The sequence below is a fragment of the Amphiura filiformis genome, chromosome 2, assembly GCF_039555335.1.
Source record: "Amphiura filiformis chromosome 2, Afil_fr2py, whole genome shotgun sequence".
Taxonomy (NCBI): Eukaryota; Metazoa; Echinodermata; class Ophiuroidea; order Amphilepidida; family Amphiuridae; genus Amphiura; species Amphiura filiformis.
The window spans coordinates 62,827,476-62,854,683 of NC_092629.1; the positions used below are offsets into that span (position 1 = coordinate 62,827,476).

Here is a 27,208-nt window from a genome sequence, read left to right on the forward strand (position 1 = left end):
TAGTGTCTGTTTGCAGTAAGGCAATAAAACTCAAATTTGCGCTGCTTGCATATAGTGATTAAAGTTGTCTATAGAGGCCGTCAGCCTTTCGCCATTTTGTGGGTACAGATGATCTGCGTGTTCACGCGTTGGACACTACGCGCAGGGTGCAGCTTCGCACGCACCTGTTATCAAGCATTAACGCATTGATTTTGCTGGTCACGCATGGAGATCGAACAACCATCACAGCGTGTACCCACAAGATGGCAGCATATGACGTCACGCTGACAGCCTCTATTGCTGTTGGTTGTACATGGTGGGGTGTGGGGTACGTTGGTGTTTGTCTGCAAATGAGGACACACGCAAGCTTTTCACTCTAAACTGTAAGCTTACCTGCAACCGAGGACAATCCTTGTTTTCAAACTGCTGCATTAGACCTCAAATGCATGCTAAATGCATTTTAGCGATACTTGAGCTACAGGGTGCGTATGTGTTTACTGACAAACGAGGACATGCACATAACATTTCACATTTAAACTGTGGACCACTCTGCAAAGGGGGACCATCCTCGGTTTTGGAGATCTGCAACCGACCACAATTACATGTATAATGCATTTGCGAGATACATCCTCTATTGTGCATTAAATTTACTGTCCGCGGTTGCTAGGGAAAATTGCATCTCGTATACATACACACATAGTCCTAAATGTGTCCTTGTTTGGAGGCGAACTAATATAGAATAAACCAATAGTAAATGTGGAAACAACAAGAATGCCCAATGTTGAAGCATTATACTACAGAATACATTAATACTGCTTCCCATTCCAGAAAAATACAGCACTAATTTTTTGAGATTCAACTTGACATTTCTGACCTCTTTCAGGTTGTGACTTTGCCTGATGGAAGATTCATATTACCAACAAAAGTGAGTACCAAACAAAATTAAAGAGTGACTAGAGCACATAAACATTCAAATATAATACCTATAGGTTTTAACCAAACTGCTTTTCTCCAACATGCCCGACGGGCACTGCCTGTGTATCATTTGGTTAGAGGATAGTGCTAGTAATAAGAAGGTTCTGGTTCAAATCCGGTCAGATGCAATATTAATTGTTTTTACAGTCAACACAGGTGTACAAATTCTGATCTTTTCGACCAGCTACTTATATAGGATCCACAGTCCCCCTAATACTTTTTAAAATAAGTCGGAAAATATTTTACGAAATGTAAAAGGTATGTACAGCCCTATTTGTATTACACATGTGGACCAGTTTATGGCGTCACACATCATTCATTCAGTCACAATGGTTAATTGTGTAAGAAAAGAGGCTGTTTTAAAAGTTGAACCTGAGTCCATAGCAGTCAGATTTTAGGCCTCAGAGGAGGCTTAAAGGCATTCCTACAATGCACTATGATTGGGAAATTTGATCAATATAACCTAATTTTAAAGGCAAAGTCCCCATTGCCACACACACACAAAATGGTAATTTTAAAACTGCAGCCAACAAGCTAATAGTCGAGACTTACAACTTATATTTGAATTTCTTACAGGAAACATTCATATTGTCCCACTGCATTAATTTTATCCATAAGTCTCAATGTTTTGAATGTTAAATAAAAGGATGAAAACACCAGATATTTGCACACAATCCCAATGCAAAGTATGGTCAACTGGCCACATGTGTACAAAAGCCAGACATACCAAGGTCAGAAACCCCATTGGGTTATGGGAATGCCTTTAAACATCCTCTAAATAGGCCTGGTCTACTGTATTGTTTGAGAGTTGAATCCTATTGACTTCTAACATTGTTTAAAACGGTAATTTCTTTTCCATTGTGACTGAACGCAGTGATGTGTGACGCTTTAATTTGCTCCATATGTGTAAAACAAATTTCGTCAAATATTTTTCGATTTATTTAAAAAAGTATTTAGGGGGGAACTTATAAGTTGTGGACCCTATAGTAACATTGCATAGCTTGATGGTATAATTTTTCAGTCATGTAATAGTGTTGACAGCATCACACACTTGATAGATACATTCATTACTTTCAAATGTACAGTGTTGTGTCCGAGTATTAAACATAGGAACAGAAGATTTCGGTTGGTTTGTAAGGTTCCAAGTGGGTCCAACTATGTCTCGTCCAATATTTTAAAACTCATAGCTCGACCAATAAATGGGCTCAATCTGTTCAACTTATATCAAAGTTGTAAATTTGAACCCCATGTTCTTTGCAGTGTCTAGCCCCAGAGTGTCGCGGCAGATCTTTTGCTCCCAAACAGAGTTCCCCACTGACAGAGACGGTGGACTGGCAAACCATTAAACTACAGGAGATAATGACGGATGGTCGGAGGGAAGCAGGACGTATACCTAGGACAGTGGAATGTGAACTGACCCTTGATTTAGGTGGGTGGTGGTGTTGTATTGGTTTGTTGGTGCTTTCAGCTGCCAGGGCTATTTGCATCATTTCAGTGGTGTGTGCAGGTTTTCAAAATGGAGGGACTTGATTCCTCTGACTGTTAAAGTATTTTCATCTTGCTTTTTTGCCAACAGAAATATTTCTTGCCAATTTGCTGACTAAAATTGTGAATTGTTGACCCCAATTTTTATGCCAGGGCACTTGATAGTTAATATAAATAGTGGGGAGGCTAAATATTCCAAGTTTTTCTTGTTATTGACTACTTTTAACAGTAGCAGTGTGGATACTGATATTGGACTCTGTCATTTTTGACATTTGCTTAAAAAGTTACCTTTTTCAGAGTCTTGGTTAGCAGTGACGGAGCTTGTGACAACCATCTCGACTCGGCGTAGTGATGTTTATAATCCTCCGGTCACCTGACCACCCGATGGGTCTTCAAGTGTCAGCAGATCATAAATGGTGGGCAGGTCATATCTGATGTCCCTGTTGAGTGTAGGTTTTAGTGTCTGTATCTCTATGGCTGAAAGGTCAGGGAAGTCGGAGGATTGTAAACATCACTACGCTGAATGAAGTGATGGTGTCACAAGCTACGTCGCTGCTAACCAAGACTCTGAAAAGGTAACTTTTTAAAGCAAATACTCTTAACCATATTACTATTGCATTACAACATCTCATCCAATCAGCAATGCACATATGACAAAAATGTAGTAGCCATGAATGTCCCTGGCTAGATGCATGTCCCCCGACTGATTGCTTTTTCACCCAAGTGACTGACAAAAGTGTGGGGGGCTATAGCCCCCTTTGTGCACGCTGCTGTACTATTAGCTATCCTATCATATGTGCACAATAGGATAACACCTGTATGAATTGAATGTATTGCTGTGCTTTCCTCAAACCAAACAACATCTCTTCGTAGACACGCCAGGTGGCTGTCGACTGCAGAAGATTTATTTTTTAATTTCAAAAATTTCAGAATTGTAAATTTGTATGACCATATTTGGAATCAGCATGAAAAATGCATTAAAATGAATACAAACAAGCCTAGTATAATTGGTTCAGTAGTTCTTGAGATAGCTCTTGATATTTTGAGAAAATATCTCAAAACCTTTTTATGTTGAAGCCTATTGCTAGCAGGCAGCACGGCCCTGCACTTCTTAGATCGCCTTGATAAGAGTTCGAAGCCCTGTCGTCAACAGAGGGCAGTAAACTCGAGGTAAAGAATATCCCATATCGCGCTAATGAGCTGGGCAGTAACCGTAGAAAAAGCTTGTTTCTGGCGAAAATTGACAAGTAACTTGCACAAATTTCTAGATACAGTTACTATAAGGTCGATGCGATGTATTCAAACCATTTGTTAACCATTTCTTTTTTAGGGAGCAATAATTATTTATCATGAATATTATTGTCATGTTGATGACATCATAGTTACTCACATTTTGTTCATTTTTAAATTTTGAAACATTTAACGCTCAAAAGTCACACAAAATCAATCACATATATTTTTCTTTATTTCACCAGAGTGTCCTTGCCAAGATTCTAGCATCAGACCATGCGCTTTCTCAAGATACAGCCTTCATAAGTGTTAGGTCACTTCTGTACAATTCTTATCATTTGCTTTATGCATACAAATAGCGATGCATGTTTTTGTTGTATTTTTGATAGGTTTTCATGTCCTTTTTTAACGATAAAACATTATTCCCTATAGAAAAACAATATGGCAAAAGATACAACAGTTTGTAACATTCTCCATGAACTTAATAACCATCTATGTTTGGACTGTGATGTAATTAACGTGTGTAATGAGATTTTCTTTCTGAATCTGACTTGTAAAATATTATTTTTCAGCACAATTTCTCATCAAATTCATACATTTCTGGGTCAAAAGTCAGGTAAAACACTTTGTAGTTTTGAAATTTGGTTTAGAAATAACGCTAATAAAATCATTTGGGTTGATCAAGCAGTTGCTTTCTATGATTTTCAAGGCAATATGCATAAATGATGAACCTACATGTATATAATTTGTCACTTCAGTAAGCTTGTCTTTTGACCAACGTTCATTATTGATCACAGGTTATATTGTATGCGATTGACATCAAAGAACCACATGTGTATGAGCATGTACATTGAATTGAATTACACAATGGTTATTCAGGTTATTGATCGCTAGATGGAAGCGAACATGATACATATTACGTAGGATTCCATGCCTGTGTTAGCACCTAGCAGGGCCATGGCAGAGCATTATACCTCTTTCAACAACTCTTCCTATACTTTTGTACAGGAGCCAGCCGTTGTTAATCCGTGATGAATCCACACTTTTGCAGTAAGCGTATACGTGAACGCCAGCGCACATCCGTGTTACGCGTGTGCGCGTAAAATTCGTCATGTCTGGAATCTGCGTGCGTATCACGCTTACAAGTTGAATTCAGTAAGCTTCAGTATTTTGAAAGTATCGGATAAAGATTGCCGTTTTATTCAGTTTTATTGCTGATATCAACAGAAATCACAGATCTTTTTGTAAGGCTGACTGTCAATGACTAACTGACATTCCTCATGAAATAATCGGGGAAATAATCATGTGAATTATATGATCTTTAGCTTGTTTTCGTTGTTGAAAAGGATTCAATCATGTTTCACCGTTGTTCATCACCGATTAACAACTTCGCGTCCAGCGCATCTGCGTGGTTTACTTCGCTGCCCTCGCGGACGCATCGTTGTTAATCGGTGATGAACAACGGTGAAACATGTTTGAATCCCTAAGTCTATGCTGTACTCCACTATTTCCAAGTCAGTACTCTGACCATGTTTAGTGCACTCAGGTGGTGCATGTAATTGAATGTACTGACCACTCAAATTGGCCTCTTAAAGTGTCAATGTTCCTGACACTTGTGATGGCAAGGTAGTCAGCATCAAGAATGTTCTCAATGGATGATGATTTTGTTAAATATCACCACATACCTGAGGTCTCACCATCAGTTTTTCTTGTTGGGTTGTCTAAAAGAAAATACCTTTATGGCATAACGAGTTGTGTGTGTCAGGGTGTTTTGTGTCTGTCACTGTTGTGTGTGTGGGTAGGGGTGTGTCAATGTCCATCAACAATTATGTAAGGCTTCTACACTATAGGAACTTTTCATATAATAGATCAATGTTAATTTGTGGTCAACTTTGCTGAAAATGAAAAAAAAACAGGAATTATAGGACATTTTGTAAAATAGGAGATATAAGGCCGCTTAAAGCCTTGCTCTGATGGGCTCTGCTGACCATTCGGGGAGCTGTCACATTTTTTTTCTTTTTGCTTACATTTTCATGTGTACAAATGACCCTAATTCTTTTTTTTTTTTATACCAGTTGACAGCTGTGTCCCTGGGGATGTTGTAACAATCAGTGGCATTGTCAAAGTCTCAAATATTGACGAAGGTAAGTCTATCCACCCATTGGCTTGGAAATAAGGATTTTGAGAGCCAGGGCTACTTATTTGCAAGAAGGCCCCTGGTTCCCTAGCTTTTCCTTGCCACCATGTTTTTTTTTTCACTGAGCCAGGGGCTATTTTAAAAATCCACACAGCTAAACAAAAGAAATTAACATTTGTGTGGCATCCAGACTTTTTTATATTCTATTATCATATGGCTTATTTCCAAGCCTGATTGCTTGGGCTGGGCTGTAAATACCAGAGCAAAAGGTGCCAGGTGGGAAGTCCTGGTATTTACCGATAAATACCACCACAGCCATTAATTTTGGCTTCAGTGGGAATTACAGAGATTCTGGGAAATACCAGGAATTCTAATTTTAATGTCCTAACATAGGTGAATGAAATACATCTCTTTAAAAGTTCCTTTTTTCCCAGGCATGAGATTTCTCTGTGGATCCGCGAAAATCCATGGATTTGGGCCTAAATCTGACCCCGAGATCAATGTGAATCCGTGAAACATCGTGGGGGTTAGGGTGTGTCTGTTATATAATTTCGATCATTTTATAATTTTCTGCTGCTTTTTCAAGATCATTCATTGAATTTAAAAATATTGGTATTTAAAAATGGTCAGAATTCTGCCGCATTGCTGCTCTTGTTTAGAAAAGATGACGAAAATTTTATTCATACTAATATATTTCATTGCAGGAAGAGGACGCAACAACAAGGACAAGTGCATGTTTCTTCTATACCTACATGCCAACTCTGTTCAAAATCTAAAACGTGGCAAGAAATCATCTCGTGATGAGGAAGGCGCTTCATCAGAGGTAGCAATGGATTTCACCATCAAGGAACTGTACGCCATTCAGGAAATACAGGCCCAGAAACAACTTTTTCAGCTCATTGTAGGGTAAGGTTTGTTTGTATTAACGCCCTGCAAGGCAACCCGAAAATCTGAAATACCCGGAACGAAAGCGGATCAGATTGAAAATTTTTCAGAATTTACGGATCAGAGCGGATTGGGGCATATTAGGTTATGCTGAATCGGGGTGAGTTCTCATCGAGTTGTAACGGACCAGGGTTCTTTCTTTCCGTTCAAGTCAGGATCAGGAAAAAATTAGCATCATTGTGTTCACTAATTTCTTCATTCACAGTAAATCCATAATTATTATGAATATGGGTGATTGCATACATGTAGGTCATTCTTAGTTTTCATATAACATTGATCGGATCCGATTGGAAACTTCGGATCCGATTTGGAAAAGCTAGAATGGATCGTAATTCAGATCTGCCGGTCCGGTGTGCAAAAAAACTGAATCGGTCTGAATTTTGTCCTGCAGGGCGTTAGTTTGTGTGTGCTCATCAGGGGCCACCAGAGGTCAAATAAGTGAAACAGCGAGAATAGCAGGTTCATACATAGTGGTAATAAAATGAAGAGAATTTAAAAGTAGACTTCAACACTAGCCATCTCTAGCCGTTTCCAAGAAAATATCAGAGCTAGCAACATCAGCTGTTCCTCCAAAGCGCTCACGGTAAGCAAAATAAACAAGTAGTGTTGAAGTCACTTTTTACAAATTTTGTGATTCCAAGTTTACTTACACTGAACTATGCACTAAAGGAATAATGCATGTCTCTGCAGCTGCTCCCAGTTAGTGTGAAATTAAATGTTGCACAAAAGTTTCCTTTTTTGCAGAAATTTAATTAGCCATTTACTATTTCCAATGATTTCTTTCATTCAGGTCTCTTTGTCCTGCCATATATGGGCATGAATTAGTCAAAACTGGACTTATCCTGGGTTTGTTTGGAGGCAGCCACAAGTTTGTCAATGACAAGGTATGTATTGATAATTTGATATACTGTAAAAGTGGACATTTTTGTGGTACATTAATTTTAACACGCAACACAGCTACCACGAAAATAAAAACATGCGAATATGTTCTTTTTATTCATAGGCCTTATGTAAGAAAACTCAGTTGCTAAAATGAAAACCAAGCAATGTTGGTCAAAATAGGCAAAGCACAAAAAATTACACCCACAAAAATTACCACTTTTACAGTTCTCTGTTCCCTCCCTCTAACTTGAGTCTAATCAGTCAGAACTAAAAATACCACTTATTTTGCAAAATATCCAGCTTTTTGTCACCTCCCAGATTTCACATTGCCCAACCCCCGGCTACAAATTTGGCAAGAATGGGCTATTCCAGTTGAAATCCACACTACACCTGTGGAAGATTTCGGAAATATCTTCCATGGGGAGAGTATGTTTTTCAAAGGTAAGTGGTCAGAGTTAATCACTTTGAAACCCGTACTCCCCTGTATTATGGCTTTACCTATATCTTCCACAACTGGAGTGATTTTTGTTTCTTTTTAAATAACAAATTCTGGTTTTCCAGTGCACAGGGCAGCCAGGGTGATACAAATTTAATGCTTTTAAAAGGTATTTCTAGTACAATGGCTCTCCATACACAAATGCAACAAACCACAGATAACTACAGACCATTCGCAACCTCAAAGTCCCTGTGTTTTGCATGCTGTGAATTTCCGCATATTCATGAGGGCCGATTGTTCGATCATGCGTGTCTTACAATTACGCCAGTGTTGCATGCCTTTCGCGTATACACGATACGTGAGTAGCAGTTTCGCCTGTCACATTTCATGGACCAATGGGCCCATTATCGTGTGATGCTGAGACGTTGACTGCTGGGACACGTAAGGTCTGTTATCTCTTTTGTCCATGGAACAAACATAATGGAGATAAAATTTTCATTGAAACAAAACCGAATAATTTACTCACTATTAATGGTTTCGCCTATCATGGTTGATAGGCATCATCAGAATGTTGATGGATGATGCTTACTTCCGGTTGGACGTATCTGGACTGTAGAGGGTGTATTTACAGCCAGGAGAGGATCAAGGAAGGATTTGGCAAGAAAATTGCCCGACATAAAACCATATAGTATTCACACTCCGTTGTAACTCGCATGATGTTGTGTCTTTGTTTACAAACACTCCCATTGACAAATCCCTTGTCGTGATCAAAGCTTGGTTAGAGAATGATAATACCTTGAAAGAAAGAACCCTGCTCTCGATTACTGATGTGATGGTATTGCTACGATTTATCCTCACCACTACGTATTTTTTGTTTCGCAGGAAAATTTACAAACAACAGTTCAGTGCTGCTATGGGTAGCCCAGTTTCCCCGGTGGTGGCCAATTTATATTTGAAGTTTCTGGAAAAGATATGTCGATGACATATTGGAAATAGTTAAGGAAGATCAGGTCAATAATCTCACCAGTCACCTAAACCAGAGCGATCCATAGAGCATTAGAGCACCAGAGCATTAAATTTACTTATGAGAAAGAACATGAAGGCACTATTCCGTTTTTTTGGACACTCTAATTGTCCAAAAAGCAGATGGCTCAGTCAAGTTGTTAGTCTATAGAAAGGTCACCCATACTGACCAATACCTAATTTTTGCCTCCCACCATCCCATACACCACAAACTGGGTGTATTTTCGCACTCTATTAGACAGAATGGACTGTGTAGTAACGGAAGACGAGGACAAAAAACTAGAAGAAAAGATCAAGCAGGCGCTTTGGCTATCCTGGCTGGTCATTTAAGAAAGTCAAAGACAAAATAGCAAACAAACAGATTCTAAGAAAGAGAAAGCTCTTAAACAAGGTCCTGTCCTCACTTTTAAGATTGAAGTACATGTAGCGTTTCTCTTATTGTAGCACTCTGAGACCAAACTGGCTGCGAAGGAGAACAAATAGACGGGCAATAAGCCATGCATATGAGGGGGTGTCACTCAGGCCTTTGAATCTACTTTGGGAATTGCAGCTCCTCTCACATAACTGTGTCCTGAGGAGTCATTAAAAATTAATTATTTTCAACAGTGTCTAGTTGATGAAGGGTTATGTCAGGGCAATGAAAATAACTTGTTAATAAATGCATATACATATTCTATGGTGTTTTTCCCCTAATAACAAATACCCTTGTTCCAGGGCCAGTATCCAACCAATGAAAAATGTGCTTGGATATCTGGAATGAAAGTAGCCCCACATAGTTATATCAGAGAAAATGTTATATAAATATGACATAAACATGATAAAGCCAAATTTTCCCTTTTTTCTATAGTGTGTTCATAAAACATAGTTTTCAGCTTAGCTTGCAGAACTTTGGTTCTGGTCCAAGAGGATGAATTGAATTTAAGAGAAATGTATCCCTCTGACAAAAATGGAAGAGAAAATTGGGAAGGCAGAATAAAGGAAAAGGGGCAAGGAGCCTGTTTTCCAGCCGAAATTCACCCCGATTATGGACCAAAATAGTGTAAAATTCAAATTGTGTCCCAAGCCCTTTTCACCTCGATCATGGACCAAAATTGTTCAAAATACAAAATTGTTGCACGCTACACATGTACATTGTCCCAATGAAGCATTTTGGAAGTTTGAATCCTTCACTTGTACACTATCTCTCTCTAAAATGGTAAAAATATGTATATATCTCGCTGATAATATCGGGTCAAAATAGTGTTACCGGATCATTTTTTCATCTTTGCCCACAAAATATTTATTTTGCCCCCACACCCGCAACCAAGAAAGCTGGCTACGCCCCTGGTTCTGTTGGCACCGGAGGGGAGCCTGTTCAAAACCCAGGCAGGGTCGTGAGTGAAAGCAAACTTTCTCCCTTCCTTTAAAGCCTTACGATTTCCGTCAAATTTTAATTTTGTTTTTCTTCATACAAAATGTTGAAATAATACGAGTAATAACTAACAGGAAGGGTCAGGGTTGTTTGATTTAAATCATGCAGATTTAAATCACTGATATAAATCGCGATTTAAATCACTCAATTTTTGGTTTAAGCAACATTGGGGCGTCGCTGTGGAGACTAATGATCTGTAGGTACATGTAGGTATGTGCTATGTATAAATATTTTAAGGCCAAAAAAAAAAACAAGGTTTGTCTCAAAGCTCGTGCGCAAGCATTGTAAATTCGTGGGATTTGGAAAAAAGAAATGCAGATTTTTTTTTTTTCAAATTTTTTTTTTTGTTAGTTTTTCGGAAAAATTCGTGAAAATCAGATTTTTTTCTCCAAATACCATGAAAAAAGTCGGGCATAAAAAAAAAAAAAAAAACGCATTTGCATTTGTTTAAACCACAAACCACAAACCATGTTACCTGCTGTATTTGTTATTTATCTTTTGCTTTTCTAACTATTTCATCTATTTATAGAATCGGATACCAGTTCGTGGAGATCCTCATATCTTAGTGGTAGGAGATCCAGGCTTGGGTAAAAGCCAGGTAAGATTGTTTCTGTTTGTTTTTGCACTGTTTTTCTATACCGATAACATTTGAATACTGGCAACAGGACTGATTGATTCAAAGTGTAGGTACTTCCATCAAATCTAGAATAACTCCTGTTTCAATAAAGGTTTTAAGGGGAGTGACCTTTTGTCAATAATATATGTACCCTCATATTTGATAGGATTGCCATATTAAGCATCAAATTTTGCCAAGATATTATCATTAGAAATAGTTTAGTTGGATGAAGGGCCTATCGCGTGCCGGCTTGGAAATCAACTTCCAATCTATGTGTCTAGATCAGATGAAATGGGGAGAAAACAACAAGCTGTGTTTACAAATTCAAAAAATGTCCCTAGGGTCAACAGGGGTCAAATTTCATACTGCAGGGTTAAAATTTCAAAATTGCTCTGATTTTGTCAAAAAAACAGGAAAAATTTTGAGACCATTTTCATTGAAATCAGATTTAGTTTTTGACCCCTATTTGGCCAAAATATGACCCCCCCACCCAATTTTGACCTTTCTGTTTTTTACTCAAGAACAGTATAATACCTTGGTGTGGTTTTGGATAAAATCTGAGCAATTTTGAAATTTTAACCCTGTTGTATGAAATTTGACCCCTGTTGACCCCTAGGGACACTTTGAATTTTTTAATATAGCTTATTATTTTCTATGCATTTTTTTTCTGATCTACAGATGTCAATTAGAATTTGATTTGCAAGGGTGCACCACAGCCCTTTCTTCCTTCTACTATTTACTACTTACAATAGAACAACTCAAAATGAGTCTAATAATAGACTTGCATAAGGTATTTTTTTCAAAATAAAGCCCCAATTGAAGCCATTTATGGGGTTAACATTATTTTGTCCCTCTGTTTTGAAAAGTGTGTGGGGGGCATGTCTTCTGTTCCCACCCCTTTGACAACCCCTTGCATGTGGATGTGGGTGTCCTTGTGTGATAAACAAATATCAATCTACACTAATCAGACATACTGGTGCTTGGCTCCCGGCATGAATTTTATAAGTAGGTAACGAAAAGTATGTAATATCCTTCTTTAGTGGAGAAAAATGCAGAACTGGGAACCAAACCTGGACTGCTCGAGTGTTAAATACATACCGTAAAAACTCAATAGTTAGCATATGTGCTTACTATCGAGCGCTTTTGAAAACATGAAATTGTACCAAAGTGCGACGCTTTACCAACTGAGCTAATGGGGTTGAGACACACATTTGCAGGTTTACTTGTTCGTATATAAGTATGTGTATAGATGATTTTCTCTAAACCCTTTACACATTTGTGGATGAGGCTCTTCATGTTTGCATGTTTTAAAAGCGCTCGATAGCAAGCACATATGCTAACGTAAGTTTTTACGGTGTAGAACCAATAAGCTTTTAAGTGCAATATTAATCTTTGATATTGATTGATGGAATGAGTCAATGATGTATCGAATGTACGATGCCAAATCATATAAAAGTCCCACAGCAACTAATCAATCAATTATCAATCTATTAAGTATTCAAGTAATCAATCGATCAATTGATATAAATAAACCGATGAATAACTAACCAACTAAATAAATAAATATAATAGATATGTAAACTAAATATACACAAATACTGAATAGTTTTGTTTTAGGTTTGATTATTTATATATTTATGAATATTGATGACCTTATTTGCATATTCTTTGTGTTTGTCACATTAATTATGAACTGTGTGATTCTAGTTTAATGTGAACGTCTGAAAGATTATTTTTATGACCCCCTGCAAACCAATCCTGGCTTTGGGCTGTCCTTGAGACTGACATTTTTTCTTTACATTTACAGATGCTACAGGCAGCATCCAATATAGCTCCACGTGGTGTTTATGTTTGCGGAAATACAACAACGACATCCGGTCTAACCGTTACGCTTTCAAAAGATGGAAACTCAGGCGATTATTCCTTAGAAGCTGGAGCATTAGTTCTTGGAGACCAAGGTTAGTCTTTGTAATATTTATCCCTAATATTTTCCCTCTTTTTCTCTCCTTCTATCCCCTTCCACTCACTCTTTCACTCTTTTCACTGTAAAAATTTTTGTCGTACAGAAAGACCTTCCTGTGAAGACAGATTTGAGACCCCTGTAAATGTTTCCATGGTGGAATGTGTCCCCCATAAATTGAATTGAAGATAAAATAAAGCAATAATTAATCTGAGCAACCACAAACTGATCAACAACTCGCTCTACAACTTGCCTCACAACTCGCCAAAGCACAACTCGTCCATCTACAACTAGCGATTTAGCCATTCCCATTGCAAGGGAAAGGGAGTTTTGTTCTTAAGAATTTCTGGAATTGTGCATGTTCGCATGTGTATTATTAAATTTTGGCCTAGTTGTGAGAGCTCTTGCCTTGGTCATATTGATGCTTATGATTCTGCTTCATGGTGTATCCCTCCAATGGAGTATTATCATATTGATGCTTATGATTCTGCTTTATGGTGTATCCCTCCAATGGAGTATTATCATATTGATGCTTATGATTCTGCTTTATGGTGTATCCTTCCAATGGAGTATTATCATATTGATGCTTATGATTCTGCTTTATGGTGTATCCCTCCAATGGAGTATTATCATATTGATGCTTATGATTCTGCTTTATGGTGTATCCCTCCAATGGAGTATTATCATATTGATGCTTATGATTCTGCTTTATGGTGTGTCCCTCCAATGGAGTATTATCATATTGATGCTTATGATTCTGTTTTATGGTGTATCCCTCCAATGGAGTATTATCATATTGATGCTTATGATTCTGCTTTATGGTGTATCCCTCCAATGGAGTATTATCATATTGATGCTTATGATTCTGCTTTATGGTGTGTCCTTCCAATGGAGTATTATCACATTGATGCTTATGATTCTGCTTTATGGTGTATCCCTCCAATGGAGTATTATCATATTGATGCTTATGATTCTGCTTTATGGTGTATCCCTCCAATGGAGTATTATCATATTGATGCTTATGATTCTGCTTTATGGTGTATCCCTCCAATGGAGTATTATCATATTGATGCTTATGATTCTGCTTTATGGTGTGTCCTTCCAATGGAGTATTATCACATTGATGCTTATGATTCTGCTTTATGGTGTATCCCTCCAATGGAGTATTATCATATTGATGCTTATGATTCTGCTTTATGGTGTATCCCTCCAATGGAGTATTATCATATTGATGCTTATGATTCTGCTTTATGGTGTATCCCTCCAATGGAGTATTATCATTGATGCTTATGATTCTGCTTTATGGTGTATCCCTCCAATGGAGTATTATCATATTGATGCTTATGATTCTGCTTTATGGTCTGTCCCTCCAATGGAGTATTATCATATTGATGCTTATGATTCTGCTTTATGGTGTGTCCCTCCAATGAAGTATTATCATATTGATGCTTATGATTCTGCTTTATGGTGTATCCCTCCAATGGAGTATTATCATATTGATGCTTATGATTCTGCTTTATGGTGTATCCCTCCAATGGAGTATTATCATATTGATGCTTATGATTCTGCTTTATGGTGTATCCCTCCAATGGAGTATTATCATATTGATGCTTATGATTCTGCTTTATGGTGTGTCCCTCCAATGGAGTATTATCATATTGATGCTTATGATTCTGCTTTATGGTGTATCCGTTCCAATGGAGTATTATCATATTGATGCTTATGATTCTGCTTTATGGTGTGTCCCTCCAATGGAGTATTATCATATTGATGCTTATGATTCTGCTTTTCTGGTGTGTCCCTCCAATGGAGTATTATCATATTGATGCTTATGATTCTGCTTTATGGTGTGTCCCTCCAATGGAGTATTATCATATTGATGCTTATGATTCTGCTTTATGGTGTGTCCCTCCAATGGAGTATTATCATATTGATGCTTATGATTCTGCTTTATGGTGTATCCTTCCAATGGAGTATTATCATATTGATGCTTATGATTCTGCTTTATGGTGTATCCTTCCAATGGAGTATTATCATATTGATGCTTATGATTCTGCTTTATGGTGTGTCCCTCCAATGGAGTATTATCATATTGATGCTTATGATTCTGCTTTATGGTGTATCCCTCCAATGGAGTATTATCATATTGATGCTTATGATTCTGCTTTATGGTGTGTCCTCCAATGGAGTATTATCATATTGATGCTTATGATTCTGCATTATATGGTGTATCCCTCCAATGGAGTATTATCATATTGATGCTTATGATTCTGCTTTATGGTGTATCCCTCCAATGGAGTATTATCATATTGATGCTTATGATTCTGCTATCCCTATGGAGTATTATCATATTGATGCTTATGATTCTGCTTTATGGTGTATCCCTCCAATGGAGTATTATCATATTGATGCTTATGATTCTGCTTTATGGTGTGTCCCTCCAATGGAGTATTATCATATTGATGCTTATGATTCTGAGTATCCCTCCAATGGAGTATTATCATATTGATGCTTATGATTCTGCTTTATGTGTCCTTTCCAATGGAGTATTATCATATTGTTATGGTGTGTCCCTCCAATGGAGTATTATCATATTGATGCTTATGATTCTGCTTTATGGTGTGTCCCTCCAATGGAGTATTATCATATTGATGCTTATGATTCTGCTTTATGGTGTGTCCCTCCAATGGAGTATTATCATATTGATGCTTATGATTCTGCTTTATGGTGTGTCCTCCAATGGAGTATTATCATATTGATGCTTATGATTCTGCTTTATGGTGTGTCCTCCAATGGAGTATTATCATATTGATGCTTATGATTCTGCTTTATGGTGTGTCCCTCCAATGGAGTATTATCATATTGATGCTTATGATTCTGCTTTATGGTGTATCCTTCCAATGGAGTATTATCATATTGATGCTTATGATTCTGCTTTATGGTGTATCCCTCCAATGGAGTATTATCATATTGATGCTTATGATTCTGCTTTATGGTGTATCCCTCCAATGGAGTATTATCATATTGATGCTTATGATTCTGCTTTATGGTGTATCCCTCCAATGGAGTATTATCATATTGATGCTTATGATTCTGCTGCTTTATGGTGTATCCCTCCAATGGAGTATTATCATATTGATGCTTATGATTCTGCTTTATGGTGTATCCCTCCAATGGAGTATTATCATATTGATGCTTATGATTCTGCTTTATGGTGTATCCCTCCAATGGAGTATTATCATATTGATGCTTATGATTCTGCTTTATGGTGTGTCCCTCCAATGGAGTATTATCATATTGATGCTTATGATTCTGCTTTATGGTGTGTCCATCCAATGGAGTATTATCATATTGATGCTTATGATTCTGCTTTATGGTGTGTCCCTCCAATGGAGTATTATCATATTGATGCTTATGATTCTGCTTTATGGTGTATCCTCCAATGGAGTATTATCATATTGATGCTTATGATTCTGCTTTATGGTGTGTCCCTCCAATGGAGTATTATCATATTGATGCTTATGATTCTGCTTTATGGTGTATCCCTCCAATGGAGTATTATCATATATTGATGCTTATGATTCTGCTTTATGGTGTGTCCCTCCAATGGAGTATTATCATATTGATGCTTATGATTCTGCTTTATGGTGTGTCCCTCCAATGGAGTATTATCATATTGATGCTTATGATTCCTGCTTTATGGTGTATCCCTCCAATGGAGTATTATCATATTGATGCTTATGATTCTGCTTTATGGTGTATCCCTCCAATGGAGTATTATCATATTGATGCTTATGATTCTGCTTTATGGTGTGTCCCTCCAATGGAGTATTATCATATTGATGCTTATGATTCTGCTTTATGGTGTGCAATGGAGTATTATCATTTGATGCTTATGATTCTGCTTTATCCCTCCAATGGAGTATTATCATATTGATGCTTATGATTCTGCTTTATGGTGTATCCCTCCAATGGAGTATTATCATATTGATGCTTATGATTCTGCTTTATGGTGTGTCCCTCCAATGGAGTATTATCATATTGATGCTTATGATTCTGCTTTATGGTGTGTCCCTCCAATGGAGTATTATCATATTGATGCTTATGATTCTGCTTTATGGTGTGTCCCTCCAATGGAGTATTATCATATTGATGCTTATGATTCTGCTTTATGGTGTATCCCTCCAATGGAGTATTATCATATTGATGCTTATGATTCTGCTTTGCTTTATGGTGTATCCTCCAATGGAGTATTATCATATTGATGCTTATGATTCTGCTTTATGGTGTCCCTCCAATGGAGTATTATCATATTGATGCTTATGATTCTGCTTTATGGTGTATCCCTCCAATGGAGTATTATCATATTGATGCTTATGATTCTGCTTTATGGTGTGTCCCTCCAATGGAGTATTATCATATTGATGCTTATGATTCTGCTTTATGGTGTGTCCCTCCAATGGAGTATTATCATATTGATGCTTATGATTCTGCTTTATGGTGTGTCCCTCCAATGGAGTATTATCATATTGATGCTTATGATTCTGCTTTATGGTGTATCCCTCCAATGGAGTATTATCATATTGATGCTTATGATTCTGTTTTATGGTGTGTCCCTCCAATGGAGTATTATCATATTGATGCTTATGATTCTGCTTTATGGTGTGTCCCTCCAATGGAGTATTATCATATTGATGCTTATGATTCTGCTTTATGGTGTATCCCTCCAATGGAGTATTATCATATTGATGCTTATGATTCTGCTTTATGGTGTATCCCTCCAATGGAGTATTATCATATTGATGCTTATGATTCTGCTTTATGGTGTGTCCCTCCAATGGAGTATTATCATATTGATGCTTATGATTCTGCTTTATGGTGTGTCCCTCCAATGGAGTATTATCATATTGATGCTTATGATTCTGCTTTATGGTGTATCCCTCCAATGGAGTATTATCATATTGATGCTTATGGATTCTGCTTTTTATGGTGTATCCCTCCAATGGAGTATTATCATATTGATGCTTATGATTCTGCTTTATGGTGTATCCTCCAATGGAGTATTATCATATTGATGCTTATGATTCTGCTTTATGGTGTGTCCCTCCAATGGAGTATTATCATATTGATGCTTATGATTCTGCTTTATGGTGTGTCCCTCCAATGGAGTATTATCATATTGGGTCAGTCCATGTCGAAACAGATTGAGTGTACACCCACCCTCTTGGATTTTGCTCTCCTTTGGCTCAGGGGTACTGCTTTCATGGATCCCCTAGGTGAGGTCACAAGAAAAAATTCAAATTCCATTTTAGTTTTTGAATGGCGGGCAATCAAAGTTTGGCTTTATGGTGACCTCGACCAAAATTGTGAATTTAGGGTCCAAATGACAAAGTGCTCTCTTTGAGGGGCACTTTCTTCTTAATGAATCAGTTGTGATCCTCTTTTTGAATGTGGTCACTCACTGGCTGTGTCTGAAATACCTAATGCCAAAAAGATAGATTTGAATTTCGTTGGGATTTCAGAGGGGTCAAAATCAACATTCGACTGTTCAATCAAATTATCTTGATTTTGAAGGACCCATGATAATGTCACAGTGCACTTATAGGTCCTAATTATGTTCAGAATGGATTAACCATATGCCAATGTCTATGAGCAATTAAAAAAAAAAGAGAAATTTCTAGACCCCCTACAGAATTTTAGGCCACCCCTAAAGTGGTTCAGCCACAAATGGCACTTAAAGTCGGCAAATTTTGACCCCTAATAACTTTAGGTGTACACCAGATATGAATTTCTAGTCTTTTGCATCTGAAAGAATGTAGTTTAATGTTACTAGGAACATAAGATTTGTTTTGTATTTTTTGTGTTTTAGTATTAAGTTGACGCTTTCAAAAATAGTCATTTTTGCCTAACATACCATGCATACAGGATACGGTACAAAATGCCAATTTTAGTATGATATTTTTTATATTTTTGATCACTTTATAGCCATTTGTATTATTTATCCTGATATTTCAAGTTGCTCTTGAGTCAAGTAATAAGAAAAACTACTTTCTAATCCTCTGTATGGATTTTTAAGGGGTCAAAATGCACTTCCTGGCAACGATGCACATGCAAAGTACAGGTATGGGGGTCAAATTTTCAGAATGCTCCCAATTATGTCAAGATATATATCAAATTACTCGTATGGTCATGAGGATTCCAAAATGTATAGTTTGTTATGTGTCAGACCTTTCCGGAGGGCGCTATGACGAAAAAAATGTTCATAGGTCAACGACCTTTTGAAAGTATCAAAACACAAAAATACAAAACAAATCTTATGTTCCTAGTAACATTAGACTACATTCTTTTTCAGATGCAAAAGACTAGAAATTCATATCTGGTGTACACCTAAAAGTTATTAGGTGTCAAAATTTGCTTTGATTTTTAAGCGCCATTTGTGGCTGAACCACTTTAGGGGGCCTAAAATTCTGTAGGGGTCTAGAAATTTCTCTTTTTTTTTCATTGCTCCTAGACATTGCACATGGTTAATCCATTCTGAACATAATTAGGACCTATAAGTGCACTGTGGCATTATCATGGGTCCTTCAAAATCAAAGATAATTTGATTGAACAGTATGAAGTGCTGATTTTGACCCCTCTGAAATCCCAACGAAATTCCAAAATCAATCTTTTTTGGCATTAGGCATTTTCAGACACAGCCAGTGAGTGACCACATTCAAAAAGAGGGTCACAACTGATTTAATTAAGAAGAAAATGCCTCTCAAAGAGAGCGCTTTGTCATTTGGACACCTTAAATTCCCAATTTTGGTCAAGGTCGCCAAACTTAGATGGCCCGCCATTCGAAACGAAATTGAATTTGAATTTTTTTCTTGTGACCTCACCTAGGGGTCCATGAAAGGTACCCCTGAGCCAAAGGAGAGCATAATCCAAGAGGGTGGGTGTACACTCAGTCTGTTTTGACATGGACTGACCCTATTGATGCTTATGATTCTGCTTTATGGTGTATCCTTCCAATGGAGTATTATCATATTGATGCTTATGATTCTGCTTTATGGTGTGTCCCTCCAATGGAGTATTATCATATTGATGCTTATGATTCTGCTTTATGGTGTGTCCCTCCAATGGAGTATTATCATATTGATGCTTATGGTTCTGCTTTATGGTGTATCCCTCCAATGGAGTATTATCATATTGATGCTTATGATTCTGCTTTATGGTGTGTCCCTCCAATGGAGTATTATCATATTGATGCTTATGATTCTGCTTTATGGTGTGTCCCTCCAATGGAGTATTATCATATTGATGCTTATGATTCTGCTTTTTGGTGTGTCCCTCCAATGGAGTATTATCATATTGATGCTTATGATTCTGCTTTATGGTGTGTCCCTCCAATGGAGTATTATCATATTGATGCTTATGATTCTGCTTTATGGTGTATCCTTCCAATGGAGTATTATCATATTGATGCTTATGATTCTGCTTTATGGTGTATCCTTCCAATGGAGTATTATCATATTGATGCTTATGATTCTGCTTTATGGTGTGTCCCTCCAATGGAGTATTATCATATTGATGCTTATGGTTCTGCTTTATGGTGTATCCCTCCAATGGAGTATTATCATATTGATGCTTATGGTTCTGCTTTATGGTGTATCCCTCCAATGGAGTATTATCATATTGATGCTTATGATTCTGCTTTATGGTGTATCCCTCCAATGGAGTATTATCATATTGATGCTTATGATTCTGCTTTATGGTGTATCCTCCAATGGAGTATTATCATATTGATGCTTATGATTCTGCTTTATGGTGTGTCCCTCCAATGGAGTATTATCATATTGATGCTTATGATTCTGCTTTATGGTGTATCCCTCCAATGGAGTATTATCATATTGATGCTTATGATTCTGCTTTATGGTGTGTCCCTCCAATGGAGTATTATCATATTGATGCTTATGATTCTGCTTTATGGTGTGTCCTCCAATGGAGTATTATCATATTGATGCTTATGATTCTGCTTTATGGTGTGTCCCTCCAATGGAGTATTATCATATTGATGCTTATGATTCTGCTTTATGGTGTATCCTTCCAATGGAGTATTATCATATTGATGCTTATGATTCTGCTTTATGGTGTTTCCCTCCAATGGAGTATTATCATATTGATGCTTATGATTCTGCTTTATGGTGTATCCCTCCAATGGAGTATTATCATATTGATGCTTATGATTCTGCTTTATGGTGTATCCCTCCAATGGAGTATTATCATATTGATGCTTATGATTCTGCTTTATGGTGTATCCTCCAATGGAGTATTATCATATTGATGCTTATGATTCTGCTTTATGGTGTATCCCTCCAATGGAGTATTATCATATTGATGCTTATGATTCTGCTTTATGGTGTATCCTCCAATGGAGTATTATCATATTGATGCTTATGATTCTGCTTTATGGTGTATCCCTCCAATGGAGTATTATCATATTGATGCTTATGATTCTGCTTTATGGTGTGTCCTCCAATGGAGTATTATCATATTGATGCTTATGATTCTGCTTTATGGTGTGTCCCTCCAATGGAGTATTATCATATTGATGCTTATGATTCTGCTTTATGGTGTGTCCCTCCAATGGAGTATTATCATATTGATGCTTATGATTCTGCTTTATGGTGTGTCCTCCAATGGAGTATTATCATATTGATGCTTATGATTCTGCTTTATGGTGTATCCTTCCAATGGAGTATTATCATATTGATGCTTATGATTCTGCTTTATGGTGTGTCCTTCCAATGGAGTATTATCATATTGATGCTTATGATTCTGCTTTATGGTGTGTCCCTCCAATGGAGTATTATCATATTGATGCTTATGATTCTGCTTTATGGTGTATCCTCCAATGGAGTATTATCATATTGATGCTTATGATTCTGCTTTATGGTGTGTCCCTCCAATGGAGTATTATCATATTGATGCTTATGATTCTGCTTTATGGTGTGTCCCTCCAATGGAGTATTATCATATTGATGCTTATGATTCTGCTTTATGGTGTATCCTTCCAATGGAGTATTATCATATTGATGCTTATGATTCTGCTTTATGGTGTATCCTTCCAATGGAGTATTATCATATTGATGCTTATGATTCTGCTTTATGGTGTATCCCTCCAATGGAGTATTATCATATTGATGCTTATGATTCTGCTTTATGGTGTATCCCTCCAATGGAGTATTATCATATTGATGCTTATGATTCTGCTTTATGGTGTATCCCTCCAATGGAGTATTATCATATTGATGCTTATGATTCTGCTTTATGGTGTGTCCCTCCAATGGAGTATTATCATATTGATGCTTATGATTCTGCTTTATGGTGTATCCTCCAATGGAGTATTATCATATTGATGCTTATGATTCTGCTTTATGGTGTATCCCTCCAATGGAGTATTATCATATTGATGCTTATGATTCTGCTTTATGGTGTATCCCTCCAATGGAGTATTATCATATTGATGCTTATGATTCTGCTTTATGGTGTATCCTCCAATGGAGTATTATCATATTGATGCTTATGATTCTGCTTTATGGTGTATCCCTCCAATGGAGTATTATCATATTGATGCTTATGATTCTGCTTTATGGTGTATCCCTCCAATGGAGTATTATCATATTGATGCTTATGATTCTGCTTTATGGTGTATCCCTCCAATGGAGTATTATCATATTGATGCTTATGATTCTGCTTTATGGTGTATCCCTCCAATGGAGTATTATCATATTGATGCTTATGATTCTGCTTTATGGTGTATCCTCCAATGGAGTATTATCATATTGATGCTTATGATTCTGCTTTATGGTGTATCCCTCCAATGGAGTATTATCATATTGATGCTTATGATTCTGCTTTATGGTGTATCCCTCCAATGGAGTATTATCATATTGATGCTTATGATTCTGCTTTATGGTGTATCCTTCCAATGGAGTATTATCATATTGATGCTTATGATTCTGCTTTATGGTGTATCCCTCCAATGGAGTATTATCATATTGATGCTTATGATTCTGCTTTTATGGTGTATCCCTCCAATGGAGTATTATCATATTGATGCTTATGTATCTGCTTTATGGTGTATCTCTCCCTCGGATTAGTATTATCATATTGATGCTTATGATTCTGCTTTATGGTGTATCCCTCCAATGGAGTATTATCATATTGATGCTTATGATTCTGCTTTATGGTGTATCCCTCCAATGGAGTATTATCATATTGATGCTTATGATTCTGCTTTATGGTGTATCCTCCAATGGAGTATTATCATATTGATGCTTATGATTCTGCTTTATGGTGTGTCCCTCCAATGGAGTATTATCATATTGATGCTTATGATTCTGCTTTATGGTGTATCCTCCAATGGAGTATTATCATATTGATGCTTATGATTCTGCTTTATGGTGTGTCCCTCCAATGGAGTATTATCATATTGATGCTTATGATTCTGCTTTATGGTGTATCCTCCAATGGAGTATTATCATATTGATGCTTATGATTCTGCTTTATGGTGTGTCCTCCAATGGAGTATTATCATATTGATGCTTATGATTCTGCTTTATGGTGTATCCCTCCAATGGAGTATTATCATATTGATGCTTATGATTCTGCTTTATGGTGTATCCCTCCAATGGAGTATTATCATATTGATGCTTATGATTCTGCTTTATGGTGTATCCCTCCAATGGAGTATTATCATATTGATGCTTATGATTCTGCTTTATGGTGTATCCCTCCAATGGAGTATTATCATATTGATGCTTATGATTCTGCTTTATGGTGTATCCCTCCAATGGAGTATTATCATATTGATGCTTATGATTCTGCTTTATGGTGTGTCCTCCAATGGAGTATTATCATATTGATGCTTATGATTCTGCTTTATGGTGTATCCCTCCAATGGAGTATTATCATATGATGCTTATGATTCTGCTTATGGTGTATCCTCAATGGAGTATTATCATATTGATGCTTATGATTCTGCTTTATGGTGTATCCTCCAATGGAGTATTATCATATTGATGCTTATGATTCTGCTTTATGGTGTATCCCTCCAATGGAGTATTATCATATTGATGCTTATGATTCTGCTTTATGGTGTATCCCTCCAATGGAGTATTATCATATTGATGCTTATGATTCTGCTTTATGGTGTATCCCTCCAATGGAGTATTATCATATTGATGCTTATGATTCTGCTTTATGGTGTATCCTCCAATGGAGTATTATCATATTGATGCTTATGATTCTGCTTTATGGTGTATCCCTCCAATGGAGTATTATCATATTGATGCTTATGATTCTGCTTTATGGTGTGTCCCTCCAATGGAGTATTATCATATTGATGCTTATGATTCTGCTTTTATGGTGTATCCCTCCAATGGAGTATTATCATATTGATGCTTATGATTCTGCTTTATGGTGTATCCTCCAATGGAGTATTATCATATTGATGCTTATGATTCTGCTTTATGGTGTATCCCTCCAATGGAGTATTATCATATTGATGCTTATGATTCTGCTTTATGGTGTATCCTCCAATGGAGTATTATCATATTGATGCTTATGATTCTGCTTTATGGTGTATCCCTCCAATGGAGTATTATCATATTGATGCTTATGATTCTGCTTTATGGTGTATCCCTCCAATGGAGTATTATCATATTGATGCTTATGATTCTGCTTTATGGTGTATCCCTCCAATGGAGTATTATCATATTGATGCTTATGATTCTGCTTTATGGTGTATCCCTCCAATGGAGTATTATCATATTGATGCTTATGATTCTGCTTTATGGTGTATCCCTCCAATGGAGTATTATCATATTGATGCTTATGATTCTGCTTTATGGTGTATCCCTCCAATGGAGTATTATCATATTGATGCTTATGATTCTGCTTTATGGTGTATCCTCCAATGGAGTATTATCATATTGATGCTTATGATTCTGCTTTATGGTGTATCCCTCCAATGGAGTATTATCATATTGATGCTTATGATTCTGCTTTATGGTGTATCCCTCCAATGGAGTATTATCATATTGATGCTTATGATTCTGCTTTATGGTGTATCCTCCAATGGAGTATTATCATATTGATGCTTATGATTCTGCTTTATGGTGTATCCTCCAATGGAGTATTATCATATTGATGCTTATGATTCTGCTTTATGGTGTATCCCTCCAATGGAGTATTATCATATTGATGCTTATGATTCTGCTTTATGGTGTATCCTCCAATGGAGTATTATCATATTGATGCTTATGATTCTGCTTTATGGTGTATCCTCCAATGGAGTATTATCATATTGATGCTTATGATTCTGCTTTATGGTGTATACCTCCAATGGAGTATTATCATATTGATGCTTATGATTCTGCTTTATGGTGTATCCTCCAATGGAGTATTATCATATTGATGCTTATGATTCTGCTTTATGGTGTATCCCTCCAATGGAGTATTATCATATTGATGCTTATGATTCTGCTTTTCTGGTGTGTCCCTCCAATGGAGTATTATCATATTGATGCTTATGATTCTGCTTTATGGTGTATCCCTCCAATGGAGTATTATCATATTGATGCTTATGATTCTGCTTTATGGTGTATCCTCCAATGGAGTATTATCATATTGATGCTTATGATTCTGCTTTATGGTGTATCCTCCAATGGAGTATTATCATATTGATGCTTATGATTCTGCTTTATGGTGTATCCCTCCAATGGAGTATTATCATATTGATGCTTATGATTCTGCTTTATGGTGTATCCCTCCAATGGAGTATTATCATATTGATGCTTATGATTCTGCTTTATGGTGTATCCCTCCAATGGAGTATTATCATATTGATGCTTATGATTCTGCTTTATGGTGTATCCCTCCAATGGAGTATTATCATATTGATGCTTATGATTCTGCTTTATGGTGTATCCCTCCAATGGAGTATTATCATATTGATGCTTATGATTCTGCTTTATGGTGTATCCCTCCAATGGAGTATTATCATATTGATGCTTATGATTCTGCTTATGGTGTATCCCTCCAATGGAGTATTATCATATTGATGCTTATGATTCTGCTTTATGGTGTATCCCTCCAATGGAGTATTATCATATTGATGCTTATGATTCTGCTTTATGGTGTATCCCTCCAATGGAGTATTATCATATTGATGCTTATGATTCTGCTTTATGGTGTATCCCTCCAATGGAGTATTATCATATTGATGCTTATGATTCTGCTTTATGGTGTATCCCTCCAATGGAGTATTATCATATTGATGCTTATGATTCTGCTTTATGGTGTATCCTCCAATGGAGTATTATCATATTGATGCTTATGATTCTGCTTTATGGTGTATCCCTCCAATGGAGTATTATCATATTGATGCTTATGATTCTGCTTTATGGTGTATCCCTCCAATGGAGTATTATCATATTGATGCTTATGATTCTGCTTTATGGTGTATCCCTCCAATGGAGTATTATCATATTGATGCTTATGATTCTGCTTTATGGTGTATCCGCCACTGGGGTATTATCATATTGATGCTTATGATTCTGCTTTTATGGTGTATCCCTCCAATGGAGTATTATCATATTGATGCTTATGATTCTGCTTTATGGTTCCAATGGAGTATTATCATATTGATGCTTATGATTCTGCTTTATGGTGTATCCCTCCAATGGAGTATTATCATATTGATGCTTATGATTCTGCTTTATGGTGTATCCCTCCAATGGAGTATTATCATATTGATGCTTATGATTCTGCTTTATGGTGTATCCCTCCAATGGAGTATTATCATATTGATGCTTATGATTCTGCTTTATGGTGTATCCTCCAATGGAGTATTATCATATTGATGCTTATGATTCTGCTTTATGGTGTACCCCTCCAATGGAGTATTATCATATTGATGCTTATGATGCTGCTTTACGGTGTGTCCCTCCAATGGAGTATTATCATATTGATGCTTATGATTCTGCTTTATGGTGTATCCCTCCAATGGAGTATTATCATATTGATGCTTATGATTCTGCTTTATGGTGTATCCTCCAATGGAGTATTATCATATTGATGCT

At 36.8% G+C, this 27,208-nt stretch overlaps 1 protein-coding gene across 2 annotated transcripts in view; it reads left to right on the forward strand.

Annotated features, from left to right (window-relative positions):
* The window catches only part of LOC140146515 (DNA helicase MCM8-like), a 105,503-nt gene that overhangs the window by 29,995 nt on the left and 48,300 nt on the right, over positions 1 to 27,208 (forward strand). For both annotated transcript variants that reach the window (XM_072168389.1, XM_072168390.1), the window contains exons 9-15: positions 863 to 904; positions 2,215 to 2,383; positions 5,745 to 5,813; positions 6,511 to 6,712; positions 7,542 to 7,635; positions 11,033 to 11,101; positions 12,927 to 13,077. In XM_072168389.1, the coding sequence (XP_072024490.1) occupies positions 863 to 904; positions 2,215 to 2,383; positions 5,745 to 5,813; positions 6,511 to 6,712; positions 7,542 to 7,635; positions 11,033 to 11,101; positions 12,927 to 13,077 (796 nt within the window). The remainder of the gene's footprint in view (positions 1 to 862; positions 905 to 2,214; positions 2,384 to 5,744; positions 5,814 to 6,510; positions 6,713 to 7,541; positions 7,636 to 11,032; positions 11,102 to 12,926; positions 13,078 to 27,208) is intronic.